This window comes from Protopterus annectens, chromosome 1.part0 (genome assembly GCF_019279795.1).
Source record: "Protopterus annectens isolate FY-2018-M chromosome 1.part0, PAN1.0, whole genome shotgun sequence".
In the NCBI taxonomy this organism is placed as follows: Eukaryota; Metazoa; Chordata; order Ceratodontiformes; family Protopteridae; genus Protopterus; species Protopterus annectens.
The window spans coordinates 125718003-125732508 of record NC_056725.1 but is presented as its reverse complement, the minus strand read 5'-3'; the positions used below and the strand labels follow the sequence as shown (position 1 = coordinate 125732508).

The following is a 14506-nucleotide window of genomic DNA, read 5'->3' as shown; positions in this document are numbered from 1 at the left end:
CAGGGCTACATGTTGGCATCCTTTCTAGTCAGTATTTACTTTTCATTTCTTCAAGCAAATGATCTTGGTCTATTTTGTCTAAATTTTGGGATGATTGAAAATTGAATTTTGTTATTTGTTCAACTGCCAATAAAAAAACTGATCCAACACCATGCTAATAATGGTTGCAATAAAGAGTACCCTTGCCACTTTTTAAAGTAGATCTGAACAACCAAAAGCAACAGATTTTCCCAGGGTCTATCCTGTATTGCCCTCCTGGACACAGGAGAAAAGTCTTCAGTGTACAGATAATAGGATAAGCTCAAGAAGCCTATAGACTAACCGTGTAGTAGTGGTAGTAGTAGTACTTACCTGTGAACCATGACTGTATTTATATGTACAAGTACTGGCATCTAATGAATAAGGAATGACAAGGTAGAGCCTACTTAGTGTTTCCAGAAAGGAGGCTAGAGAGACTGTGTTCCTGGATGCTTAATCTAAATACAGTCCCTGATGGAGATCAGAGAGGGACAGAAGCATCTGCCTTCAAGGGAGTAGAGCTGTAGGGGTAGCATAACTTATTAAAGCAGGTGACAAGGCCCTTCACTATCCAGTTGCATATTCACAACTTGGGACCTTGCTGACGTGTTACAAAAATACAGAGAAGGTGTAGAGGACCTAAGAAGAACTGAAAACCATGGAAAATACTAGTTTGGCTTATTTTTGGTGGTCTGCTCCAATAATTTTTATTTCTGTAGAGTCCTAGCATTGGTGTTGTTTTCTGATTGTGGTGACTTATATTTAATATCAAGCCAGAAATGTGACATAATGGAAAAGTAGCAGATCAAGTCTTTGTCCTGTATAATTTTTAACTTCCATGGTAGTGGTCTTTTGGAAATAATCCCCTGCAGGGTCATTCCCTAGTGAACATCATACAACTGTCATGTGCCAACTATGGTTGAAAAGGTGATGTACACCACAAAGCCTTCTGTAAACTTTTTCATTTCATCTTTTTCCCCAAAAAGATATATGGCTTGAGTACATATACATGCACATACACACAAACACATATATATATATATATATATATATATATATATATATATATATATATATATATAAATGCAGAAATAGGGTAGAAGAGTCTTAAAAAACAGAAGTAACATTTATTTGTCAGTGCAGTCAAAAGTGGCAAATCCACAAGTGAGTTTCAAAGTTCAAAGTATGGGACAAATGTTTTTGGCATTTTCTTTGACTGCATTACATATTCCATAAGTGCAGTTTCTCCATCCAGGAAGAATTCAATCCAAGTATTCATCATGCATCTATCCATTTTCAATACCCAATTTATTTATCCTTTGCAGAGTTAGAAGAAACTGGATAATCTCTCAGAATAGGTTAGGAACATTTATGAATGAAACACCAGCCTGCATCTGGATTTTATTCCTTAGAATTTGATGTGTAACTGCTATGGCAGTAAATATTAAACTGTGGGCTGGGTTGTTTAAATGCTTCAATTCTCTGGTTTCAGAACTGTAATACTGTATGTTTTTAATTTAAATAGCAAGACAAAATGTGAAGCATTCCAGGCTAAGTGGCAAAGAAGAATAAAGTCTTGGCTATGAATCAAATGACCTAGTTTTAGTAATGGCTCAGGAGCTGGGGCAGCAGGCTAGAGGAGAATAAGATTTAGAGCCTAGTGCTGCTTTGCCAGTCCTGGGGAAAAGGAACAGCCTGATCACTGCAGTACCAGAGTCTTTAATCTGTAGGAGCCGATTATGCATCATCATGCTCTGGGACATTTGCTTGGCTTCACCAAGCTGTGGAAGGCAGCCTCTACTGGCCATGAACAGGAGTAGGCATATGCAGATTGGGGGTACTTCAAGACCCCCTCAGTGATTCAGGCAAGCACACATGACCTGAACTGTGGCCATATTCACAAAAAAATCTTATGCTAATACTGCTCAGTTGGGTCTACTCTGCAATATCTGAATACAGTAGATCAACAAGAAAGTTAAATATATAGGAGAGATCTCGCCATGTTCTCTATACTTAGTTCAACATCAATAAAAGAGTGTCAGTTGGATGTTAGTCCACTAGCTTTGACCTATTAAGCACACTTAGAAACATCACTTTAGTCTTCATGGTAGTAAAAGACATGACATTTATCATTTGAAGATCTTGTTAACATCATTCTGTAGCTCTATTCTGATCTACTAAAGAATGGAAAAAGTAAAGTGATCATTAGATCATCAGTATACAATATCCAGCAAGGTCACACAAATTCATGATGAGAGAGTTTATAAGAAGTGAGAAAAGTAAAGCCACATGGTCATGCAGTGATTAGAGCTGGTGGCTCTCAGCTCCAGGGTTTAATCCTGGCCTTCACTCATTGGCTAGATGTTTTTGTATATTCTTTCTGTGTCCTCATTGGTAAATTTTTGGTTCTCTAATTTCGTTTCACCTCTCAAAAACATACTGAGTAGGTTAGTTGGCTGGCTTTTCTAAATTGTCCATTGGTTTAAATTGTAGAGCCTTTTCCTTCTGTTTCTCTGTTCTTGGGATTTACCTGGCAGACATAAACAAATAAAATAAAAATAAAAAAGAAATAAAATAAAAATTAAAAAGAAATGAAAGACCAAAACCATGATGTAGGGGGGGGGGGGGTTATCCTTCCTGGAAAACAAGTTAGGAAATGGAAACAAGACCTTCAGGATTTAAGATAATTAAATATGCCTGAGCAACTGATATGAGTCAGCTCATACACTTATCCTTTTATAACCGCTATCAACTTCTAAACATCAAACTTTTCTACCACTTTTCCTCATTTTTCCTCTCTACCTTAATCCCAGTTTTACAGTTCAATTTCTTTCTGAAATTCCCAATTTACCCATCTCATTCAGATACTTTCCACAACTCTCTTTTAACCAGGTTCTATGTCAGTTTGTGCCCTAGAATTCTTACCCTCACTTGTCTTGACTAATCCACTGTACAATGCTCCCCCAGCTTTTACTAATACCTACTTACCAACTAATGTTTCATACTCCCTACTTCAATTTTATTTATTCCTAGCACCTAGACTATATCCCTCTTAACCCATGTGTTATAAACCATATCTAATGGCTGCTTGTCACATATTACTTATGAACTGTTTGCATACTAAATTTTTATGCTTTGAATTTAATGTTATGTATAATGTCACCATTAAAGAACCAGTTGTTTTATATTTGTATAGTGTCCATTCTGAACAATAGCCTGTTTGTGTGTAGATGTCTCAAGAACTATATATGTGATGTAAATAATTGGTTCTGTCATGATTATCTTAAATGTATCATGCCTCCAGTGAATGTAGTCTTTGTTCATTTGGACTTTCCCGGTTAGGAAAGACAAGTGAATACATTAACAAACAATTAGTAACAATAGGACTTTTTCCATAAAACAAACAGCAGCAATTGAAGATTTCCCAGACAAATATCCTCTCCCATCTTACCAATAATCCTGTATATAAGGGACCTTTCTCTTCAGATCATTTTTGCTGTAAGAAATATGCAGTGACATCGAAAGTGTGCTCCCAGGCTATATGTTACATACTTTTTATGCTGTGCTCCTTTAAGTTACATCTTTTTAGTCTGCTTTATTCTTTGTCACCTAGCCTTTGGGTCAGTCTTTTAGTTTCAAGCTTGAGCCTAGTTCCTTCAATTCTGATGCCAGTGTTGAAGAGTTCAATCTTGCATTATTTGGTGCCACTGCTGTTGGCACAGCTCATATCCTCAACTACACAGCTGATATCATTGATGCAGCCATTGCTGCATGTGCTCCTTTCATCAGCATCCATTTTGAGCCTGACCTCAGCCCCATGCATATCTGCAGACAATGTCTTGTGCAAGACCTTGATAATTTCTCTTCTCTGTGAGAAGGACAGAGTGAACAGAGTATCCCCATAGCACCTAGGCAGCAACCTAATTTCTTTACTTCCTTAGACCCATAATCTCCATTGACAGGTAGGAAGCATATATGCAAGGGGAAGTAGGTGGTCTCACTAGCTGAGTCATCTATTCTGGATGTTGACAAAGAGAAGAGTTCTGGTTCCACCCATCATCACTATTATCCCAAGCTTGGCAAAGTACTGGACATGGTAAGGCAAAGAGGAGAATGTCCCCCAAATCCTGTAGCCACCTCACACCAGGATTTTTAGACACCCACCCCAACCATCTTCAGGACTGGTTCATCCCTCTGATAAAATGGAGAAGCTGTCTTTGTTTTCCACGCATGACAATTTCTGTGTTGTAGCTCCTCTACTAAAGAGACCAGATAGAGTGAGAGTGTTCTCTCCATTTAAGGGCTGGAGCTATTAGTCAGAAAACAGCAGAACCAGGCTCTGTTGTGAAAACAGCAGCCCTTAAAAGGCTCCTACACGCCAGACTCCTGCTGTCCATCCCATCAGATAAAGAATCAAGGATTATGGATGGAGTCAGGAAGCATGTTTATGCTATCTGTATGTTTCCACTGATGGTGTGAACTGTATGTTGTATATGACTAGATTCCCAGGAGAGCTGTCCTTTGAAATGCATTAGACTTTGTATCATTTTCCAGATCCACATCTCAAGCAGAAACCACACTCATAACTGACAACCATTGCATATTTTGGTTGCATTAACATAAGACTGGTGTATAACTCCACTGGAGGTTTGAGAAAGGTCAGAGGTGCCAGTATTGCTGCATAGGTTTACAGGTTCATAGGTAAATACTAGGTTAGCTGCCCTTGTATGGCATTTTAAGCCTAGCCAATTTCCCTTCAAAGGTGAGCACCAAACCCTGTACCTTTTCTTGCAGTATAAACACCTTATACCAACCACGGAGAAGTATGCCTTTGCTTTTAGCTCTGGTTAACTGAATTTTCTGAGGATAGCAAAGCAACAGTTGTCAGTTCTCAGTTTAATGGACCCACTGTTTTAGGGTCTTTTGTTTGTAATCACCAAAAGATAAGACCTTAACTGTTCTTTGTGTCAGGTTTCAGACTGTGCAACGCATCTTTCAAATCATGCAGCATTCTCCACACCAGCTTTGGTTTTGATGTGGCCAGCAGCAAGCAGCAACAAAAAAGTGGAAGGAACCAAATGTTTTTGGGAACTCCCAGAATAGTGGCCATCCTGGAGGTAGACTTAACTGACAGCAAGGCAGCATCATGTTCCTTCAGTTGACATTGCACGTGACAAGTGACTATGGACAATAATTTCCAGGGCATAAACAATGCCATTCTGCACTTGTCCTTAGCTCCACTCTTTACTGTTTGCAATGTCGCATCATCAAAAAATAGATGCAAAAAGGAGAGGTCTTGATTTATTCAAGAGGCTCTGCCAGATCAAAAAGGCTAGGTTATTACTTCAGATTAATTTTGGTATCCAAGACAGCAAATGACCCAAGCCCATTCTCAGCCTAAATACCATTATTAGTTTGTTCCGAAAGGAACATTTTGAATTGAAATGGTGGACTCCATCTGTGTCTATAAAGAGCCTCTGGATAAGTAGGTTAGGCCTCAAAAATTACTACCAACACAAAAAGATTGCCCAAAGATTCCAGGAGATATTGTCATTTCTGAGTAGGGGACTGTTTTTGCCAGTTCTGACTCTTTCATTTGGCCTTTTCATAACCCCAGGGTGTTTAACAAATGCACGGGGTGGTTTTAGTGTAACAAATGTGTGAAGGTATTTCCGTACCTCTGTAAATGTCTCTTTTGTTGCTTCCAGCTTAGGCAGAAATATAATTTCTTAGGAGTTCATCGTCATTCTTTTCAATTTTTCAGAAGCACAGTCAGTGTTGAAAAATCTTAGCTGGAACAATTGTATTTTATCATGTTTATAAGTTTTACCCTAGTTACATTTCATTGCAAGTTCTGGTTGGTCCTAGTCAGGATTCCTGTGCTTCAGACCCCCAGTCTGTCATAGTCCTTGTCTACCTTAGGTCCCAAGGCTGATAGCAGCTTTCATTCCTATTATAACCTTTGAATGGTTTCACATGACGATTCTTCAGTGGATCTCATGAATACAGTCATCACAGTTAGAGGCCCCATTGCATCTTCATGTGAGGATATCCAAAGCTTGTAAGGAACATTTGAAGTGGTGGCTTCACATGCTGAGCCTGATAGTAGGAACTGCACTAATCATACCTATCTTGTAGTGGCCATCTCCAGAGATGCTTCTGCCCTAAGGTGTGGGGGGTATTGTCAAAGGCATAGTGTCCAAGTTATATGTTCACAACTGTAGACCAATTCGTGCATCAGTATTCTAGCAATTAGTGCAGTCCTTCTTACCCAGCAGGTCTTTAGGACTCCCTATTCCAAGGTGCAATTGGTATCCATATGGAAACATGAGAGTGGTTTTGTACATCAACAAGCAAGGAGGAAGTTACTTTTATCTCCATCATTGAGTGAAAATGAAGACTTGCGAATAGGCTATATCAACCATTTCATGATAGAAAATCACATTTCTAGGACAGCCAACTCTCTAGTAGACAGTTTCAGTCATTGTCTTCTGATTCCCTAGTCTAGCTGTAGTGCAAAAGTTGTCCCATTGCTGTTGGAAGCGGTGCTGCAACTTGTTTGTTATCATTAACTCATACCAAGCACAGCACACTTTATCCATCCTCTGGGGGATCATTCAAGGGATGCTATCATCCAGAAATGACTCACAGGATTCTTTCATATCACTATCTTCCAATAAAAAGGTTAATTCAGAAAACCATACACAGAAATCTAGTCATTCCTATATCCCCCATTTTAGACTCAACACATCTAGTTTCTTTTCCACAAGCCTCATCTACTAGAGAAGCCTCTCTACCTGTTGCCCGTCAAGACCTTATTTTCCAAGTGCTCTGGCAAACTTATCTCAGTCTCTGTCTCCTGTGTCTTACTGCATATTTAGTTCAATTTCACTAATGGCCAAAGATCTGGCTTCTACCCCTCCAGTGAGCATCACCCTTTCCACTTGCACATAAAAGCCCAATAACTGGAACAGTTATGAAACTGAATGGACAAGGCTTTCAATCTGGAATTCGATCAAAGGGCCAGACCACTGTACAGTTCATGTCCCTGCCATTTTGGATTATTTGTCTCAGATATTTTTATATAGTCGTTAACTATTCTTACATAAAAGTGTGTCTATTTCCAGTTTTTACCATGGATCTAATTCTGTATCTTTAACTTTCCTAAAAGTATGCAAAACCTTTTTGAAAAATATGTTCCTCATTAGACCCCCAGTAATGGATCCCTTTTTCTTCATGGGACCTTTGTTTAGAGTTAGAAAAACAGTATTTTTTTTCCATTTGAATCAGCTTCAGCAACATATATGAAGTACTTGTCATGAAAAGGTCTTTTCGTTGTAGTAGTGACTTCAGCAAGAAGAATTTCAAAATATCCAAGTCTTATCCAGCTGATCTTTCACAAGGATATTGTTCTTTAATTACAATCCCATCTCTCACGTGTATCTGTAATCACTGAAATGAACATGCACCAGAGTAACCATTCCAGTATTTTCCTTCCATATTATACCAGTAGAAGTAAATATTTATTGCAATGTATGGATATCCACAGATAACTACAATGATATGTGGAAAAACAAAATTCTTTAACAAAGGCTGTTGTTTGTTGCTTTCTCAACTGATAAGTATTGTTTATAAGATTACTCTACCAAAATGACTTAAGGATATCATTTAATTCTGCTTAAAAAAGTATAATAAGGCCTTGCCTTCGAATCTTCTACTCTTCTACTCTTCTACTAGAGCAGTGGACAGGTTTCAGACTTTTTTCTGTAATGCAGCTTTGGTTGATATTTGTACAGTGACCTTGTGGCCTTTTCTGAATACCTTTGCAAAACACTGCAAGCTGGGTGTAATCACTAGGTCTAGGGCTTCCTTTGGGATCCCAGTAATAAAACGTATGTTCCTAACAAAGACAACAACCAGGAAGATGAACCTAAGTCTCTGTACTGCTTTTACTGAGGATGGGCCTTCTCATACCAGATACAGAAGTTATTTACTTACCATAACAGTAGATTGAGATGAACTGTTTCATCCTTGGTAACATACTTGCCTACCTTCACCTTCCTCTTGCTGGCTCAGTGTAGACATCTAATTTCATGTTGCGTGCTTTGTGAGGTCTAACAGAGAGCTGAATAGAAAGGTTCTTACACAGAAGACTATTGGGCAAAGAAGAGGATAGCTTTAAATCCAGGCCTGTAGTTGGCCTAACATCAATAGTCATGCTGTTAACATGGACAAACCTACTCATCCAACTCTGTCATTATGGTAAGGAGGTAAGGACATAAGTTCCATTTATACTGGGTAAAGTATGATGCTCCTCAAATAATTCATGAGAACTGATTCAGTTTTTAAAAGAATATAGCTAAATAGCACAGGAGAAAAAAATGGGTTTACTTGTTCTGGGCTTATTTCTGAATAGTTAATCTACCTCGTTATTTTTCTATCACTGTTCCTCCCAGAGAAAACGTGGCTTGAAAACAGGGAGCTGGTACTGATTTTTTTCTAGGTCAGCTCACATCAGGCAACATATTAATAATTTTAGCACCTATTTAGCAGTGGCATTCTTAAAGACAGAAGGGTAATTTAAATCATTTTAATTAAGGAAGGGATAGTGGTGAACCCCAAATTAGAGTGAACCCTTTGTAGTGTCTAAGGCAAACAACTGCTTGATACCATTAAGAACAGATATATTTCAGCAGATGGAACCACACAGCTATCCTGCTGTGAGCAACATTTGCAGTTTCCTTTTGGATATATACAACTCTACTGAAATTGTTAAGTCATAGGCTGTTATATTACCAATCTAAGGCTCTGAAAGATCTAAAAATGCTGTCTGTATTTTACATTATTAGTATGTTATGAAATAACTACTTCATGCAATGAGAAGATTAAGCACATAGATTCCCACAGTTTTTGTTTTTCATGGCTAGTAGTGAAAGCATATTCCCATGCATCATTGATAACATTTCTGATAAGCTTACTTTGAATTTTGTTGTTACTTGATGATAGCATCTGAGACGTCTCCTACGCTTTTCTCCTTTTAGCTCCTTGACTGGCATCTGCAGCTTGACAAATCTCTGCCTGCTCCCTTGAACACTATTGGCAGCTGGCTACACAGAGCTGAGGCCATCCTTGGGGAAGAAATAACAATTCATCAAGCACATGAGGAAACAGCTAACATCATCCACCGAAAACTGGAACAGCATAAGGTAAAGCTGCAGATGTGAAAATACGATTCTGCTGGAGGTAGTAGTGATATATCTCAAGGCTTCTTGCTTTGAAAAAAAAGTTTGCCATAATAATGCTGCTAATGCACAACTAATTTATTCACAATACTTAACAGTGCTTAATTACTATAGCTAGAAGTAAAAAGTAAGAGTGCCATAAGGAGCTTACAGCTGATGTAGCTTGTTAATATTATACTGATTGCTTTATGTGAAAATGCACCCAGTGTCCTAGCAATCTTTGTTTTTCATTAATATGTATCATTATACAGAAGACATTATACTCAACTTCTATTTTTATACAGAACTTATCCTTCATTAACCATTCCCCTGAATGAAAAGAAACCGGGATCTTAAAGGTATAAAGTCAAAGGTTATAGCCCAGCTTATTTATTTGTTGTTAAACCACCTGACCAGTAGCAACTGGTGATGCTGGTGATATTGTTTTAACGGGATCCTTAAAGGAAACAAAAACAGTTGGGCATAGTTGGTTTCTTACCCAGGCATGCACACTGGGTCTTAAGTAATTTAAAATATTCTTAATTGTTTCTCTTAAAATTGGTGTTCATCTTAAATATTCATTTTATATAGCTTTGTTCTCAGTACAGAAGTGCATTTTTAAGTCCTGGGTACACTGAATGTTATCACTTTTAAGGTTATTAGGAGTGAATGAAGTCAGTGTACTCTGTGTGCCTAAATGTGTGAACATTGTATGAATATTATATAAACTAATAGCATCTTTATTTTATTGTCAGGAAATATTAAAGAATTTGGAAAGTTACAAACAGACATTTCACCAAATTCACAGAGTAGGTTCAGTTAATGGAGTTCCCATTCCCCAAGAGCAACTTACAGACATGGCAGAAAGGTGAGCAGATTTCATGTATGGGCCTTGTAAGTACTTTGTAAAAGTGCATAATTTTTAGAGGCCAGTGGTCAGCAATGCTTTATGGTGGAAAAAGTGATGTTTTGCTACAGTTTATGTTGTCAAATACTTATCCTGCCTTGATACTTGCCCTCATTTTTTCACTTCTGTGCAGCACGTTTTGTCTTTGTGACATGTTTACTATTAAGCTGGCTGTTAGAAATGTATAGTGTCCTAAAAGGGTCACTGCTAAAAGTAAGAAATAAAGATCACTGGTTTCTTGTTTCTGAAAAAAGTAATGCTTTATTCGTAACATAAGAATACATTTTTTTCACACCATTTTGTGATATTAAAGCATGGAAATATGATTATGACTTCATGATTTGTCTCACCAAACCTTGAATTATTTCCTATGATTCTACAGCATTTTTAAGCAAAGCACAGACCTCAGCTTGTTTGGGGAACCTCAGAAAATAAGTGTCGTAGAGTTAGGGTTATCCGGTTATTTGGTAATAAACTTAACAGTGAAGCTAAAAGATGGAAACATGTAGAACTACGCCTGGTGTAATAACATACCAATAATAACATACCAGTAGAATATTTTTTTCAGTTTCTTTTCCTGCATTATAGTTAAAATACCCAGCAAATTATTCTAACACTACTCTGTATAAGGAGTACATTATGGTGAGGGAAACCAGAAGAATTTTTAATACTATAGAAGTGCCATTAAAGTAATCCTAATGTGGTACATGTTTCAGAAACACGTTACTGTGGTGCATACATGAGGAGTATGTGAAACAGAGCACCCATAAAGGATATGTGCTGTGTCTCAGATGTCTAAGTATATATGTTTCAGAAACATTTTACCGCAGTGCATACATGAGGAGTATAAAATAGAGCACCCAGAAGGGACATGTGTTGTGGCTCAGATGTGTAAGTAAACATGTTTCAGACACATGTGCAAATAAGCATGTTTCAGACATGTTGCCATGTTCTGCACATGAGGATTATGTGAAATAGAGCAGCCATAAGGAACATGTGCTGTGACTCAGATGTCTAAGTACAGTCCATCTCCTTGAAGGAGGCAGCACACTGCTTATTGTGTAAGCTGCACATGGACTGTAGCTGATGGAAACACAAACCTCAGGCTAAACCTTCTTCTTCTTTCGGCTTTTCCCAGTTAGGGGTCGCCACAGCTGATCACCTGTCCACTCATTCTACATAGTGATATTAAACAAACTTAATTTCTGCATAGAACATTATACTCTTAACAGAGATTGGAAAAGAATAGCAAATGTACAAAGTAAAACAACTTATATCCAAAAGATGAGACATTTTATGATTTCTAGGACATTACCCTAAATGTAACATTGTGAAAATGATTACTTTTTTACAAGTTTTCAAATTATGTTTAAATTTATGTGCTGTTTAAATGTAATTACTATTTGTGCTGTTGCTGTAGGCATGTGTTGACTACTCTTCATTCTTTGTTGCTTTTCCACATTTGTTTACATTTATTAATGCCATGGGATACTTACAAGAGATGAACAGATGAAATATGAGGGGCAGCAGTTCTGCAATTCTTGTCAGAAACAAGTCTAACATTATATTTTGTTATCATCTATGTTTTTTTAGCTAGATATTAGATGTGCTGTATGAAGATAGATATTTTAAGGTGGGTATAGTCCACAGACTGACTACACAAAGCTCCCAATGGTGTATAGCACTTTTATTACTCCTGTCCACCCTTCCCCTAAATATGTTTAACTGCAGTTTGGAGGTATGTGACACAGGATCAACAGCCTAGCCTAAACACAATAGGATTTCATACATTGCATGAGAGCTGAACTGCAACAGGTTAAAGTACCCGGTACTACAAATACAGAGGCAGTAATATATTAGTGCCAGCATATCATTCTGTTAAATAGTTTGGTATCTTAATATTCCATCATTTAGGTCAACAGGTTCATCCAAAAGGACTAGTTTCTGTCTGTCTTGATATAGGTGAATGGCAATAAAGTAAATACAAAACATGTAAAACCACAAAAGAAAAAAAATCAGCAGATTAATACTGTACAGGAATGCCATTTAAGTATGAGGGTGAGGTACAGAGTAAGAAAAAGGAAAGAAAACAACCGCCATTTTCAAAGGGAATAGTCAGAGGAAGTGGCATAGCTTCAGGCCCTGAAAATGAGCTTAGAGATGGTCCCTTACTTGAGCAGGTCAACTTAGAAGTATGGTGATCTATGCACCTGGCTCTTTACTGTCCAAGTTAACCTAAGCCCCTAAGAAATCTAGACACGAGTTCCAAACAACAGGAGCAAGTACAAGGAGACTGTATCACTGTTTCTGGTACTGCATGTGGACCCCATAAAAATAACACAGCTATTGTCACTGTATCTAAGTCAATATGTTTCTTTACTGGCTAAGGGTTTTGTGTAAGGAGGTGGGCAGTCTTGTAAACCTGCAGTCTAAGAGAAGATGAGCATTCTCTTCTAGCAAAATCTTCCTGTTTTTCAGCTAGTATTACCATGGTGTTTCAGCTGTGCCTAGAGCAGAATGAGCAGGCAAATAAGATGCAATATCACCAGAAGGAAAGTCAGGTTCTTTAGTGAGGAGGATGCACAACAGGGAAGCCCGTATTCCAGCTGTGAAATAAGGATCCCTTGGACTCTTAAGGCTTTTGCCTATGGGTGAAAATATTCTGAGAGCTTCCAGCACAGTGAAATCTGTTTTGAATTTTAGATTAAAGCTGTTGCATGTGAGGTACTATAGAGCACAGTTCATCCACAGTGTATCAATATATTTATAGGTTTTCCACTTTCTTAGTGGAACCAAGGATACATGCTTTCTTTCATTTCCTAGGGGCATCACTTATTTTTTTTATGTGTACTGAAAAGATCTAAGTCATTTTTGAATAGATTCACAGCCACTTTTTTGCCTGTACTCAAAGTGTGTAATATAAACAATACTTGGAGCTTTAGCTTTAGATGGGCCTTTACAGTACTTGTGAAATGTGAATCTTCCCAAATTATCAGATCATCTGCAAAAAGTAGCATGACATTATTTGATTATTTTAGGAAAATAGTTCAATAATAGCAATCATTTTGGGAATACTTTGGAATAGATTCACTAACCTGTTCCTAAATAATAAGTTCCCATTTTTTCCAGTTCTTCCCATTGAAAGTGCACATTGCTGAAAACAGAAGTTATTGCATCCTTGGCGGCAGTCAACATGTGGTAGAATAATGCTCATCAGCATCACAGCACAATCACACACCTGACCAGGAATAAGATGTGTGAGATAGAGGATGAAGTAAGTGTGTATGTGTGTGTGTGTGTGTGTGTGTGTGTGTGTGTGTGTGTGTGTGTGTGTGTGTGTGTGTGTGTGCGCGCGTGTGTGTGTGTAAGTGTGTCACAGCAAAGGAGGAGAGCAAGCACTGTGTGAAGAAATGGACATAAAAAAAGTACTATATAGGAAAGGAGTAGACGACCTGACTTATCAAACCACAGACATGGTATTGGTCATGTTCAATATGCAGAGTGCTATATGTCACCATGCTATACAGGGTATGTTGGATAGGGATGATGATCAGGGTGTACACAAGTATGTAAATACTTCATTACATCTGTCTGCTTATGAAGAATAGGGGCAACAGTACATACTTTCATCAGTACGAGAGCATACCAAAGTCTCAACAGTACCTGCCCATTTTGCTAGCATTCTGTTTGTGCAACAGCAGCCAGAAACTGTGTTATCATGTACTGCACCCTATTATTAAAAATGTTTCTAGGCTGTTCAGAGTGTGTTTTCCTTCTCTAAGGGACAGGGAAGCAAGCACTCCTTGCAGCATTTCCAATTGTATTGTGCCAATGATGATCTGTTTGGCTCAAATGCAGAACAGCAGTTATTGTTTTCACCTAGTGGCAAATGCCTTATTTATTTAAATTGAGTGCATGCAGCTTTGTTAGGATAATCTTTAGCTGGTTATACCGTCCATGTACATTATTTTCTTTTCACAGCAAGTCATAGAGCAGTACTTCCGTAACAACCCAGAAGAATGATGGATACAATAGTCAGTATGTCATTCCCAGCTCCTTATCTTATTCTGGACATGTTTTCATTGTTTGCTGTAGATATAATACACTGCAAAGCAGTGGCTGTGTTCAGGCATGTCTTGTAACAGAATGTCCTTAACATATAGTGTAGATGCCTGATATAGATCACTGCATGTGGTCGTATTAGTAACAAACCTCACCATGGCCTATTGTGTTTTATCTTGAATGATTTGAAAGAGGGAAAAATAATAGCCTTTCTGCACCATCGAGGAAAATTTGCTTTCACCAAAGTTCTAAAGATGTACTGTAGCTTTAGTGTTATGGCAGGAAGATCTGCCACCAC

The 14506-nt window shown here is 38.0% G+C and overlaps 1 protein-coding gene across 1 annotated transcript in view; it reads left to right on the top strand.

The window, feature by feature from the left end:
- LOC122793396 (nesprin-1-like) overlaps positions 1-14506 on the top strand; it is an 876647-nt gene that overhangs the window by 293736 nt on the left and 568405 nt on the right. The window contains exons 11-12 of the mRNA XM_044061803.1: positions 9060-9224; positions 9995-10107. Coding sequence (XP_043917738.1) covers positions 9060-9224; positions 9995-10107 — 278 coding nt within the window. The remainder of the gene's footprint in view (positions 1-9059; positions 9225-9994; positions 10108-14506) is intronic.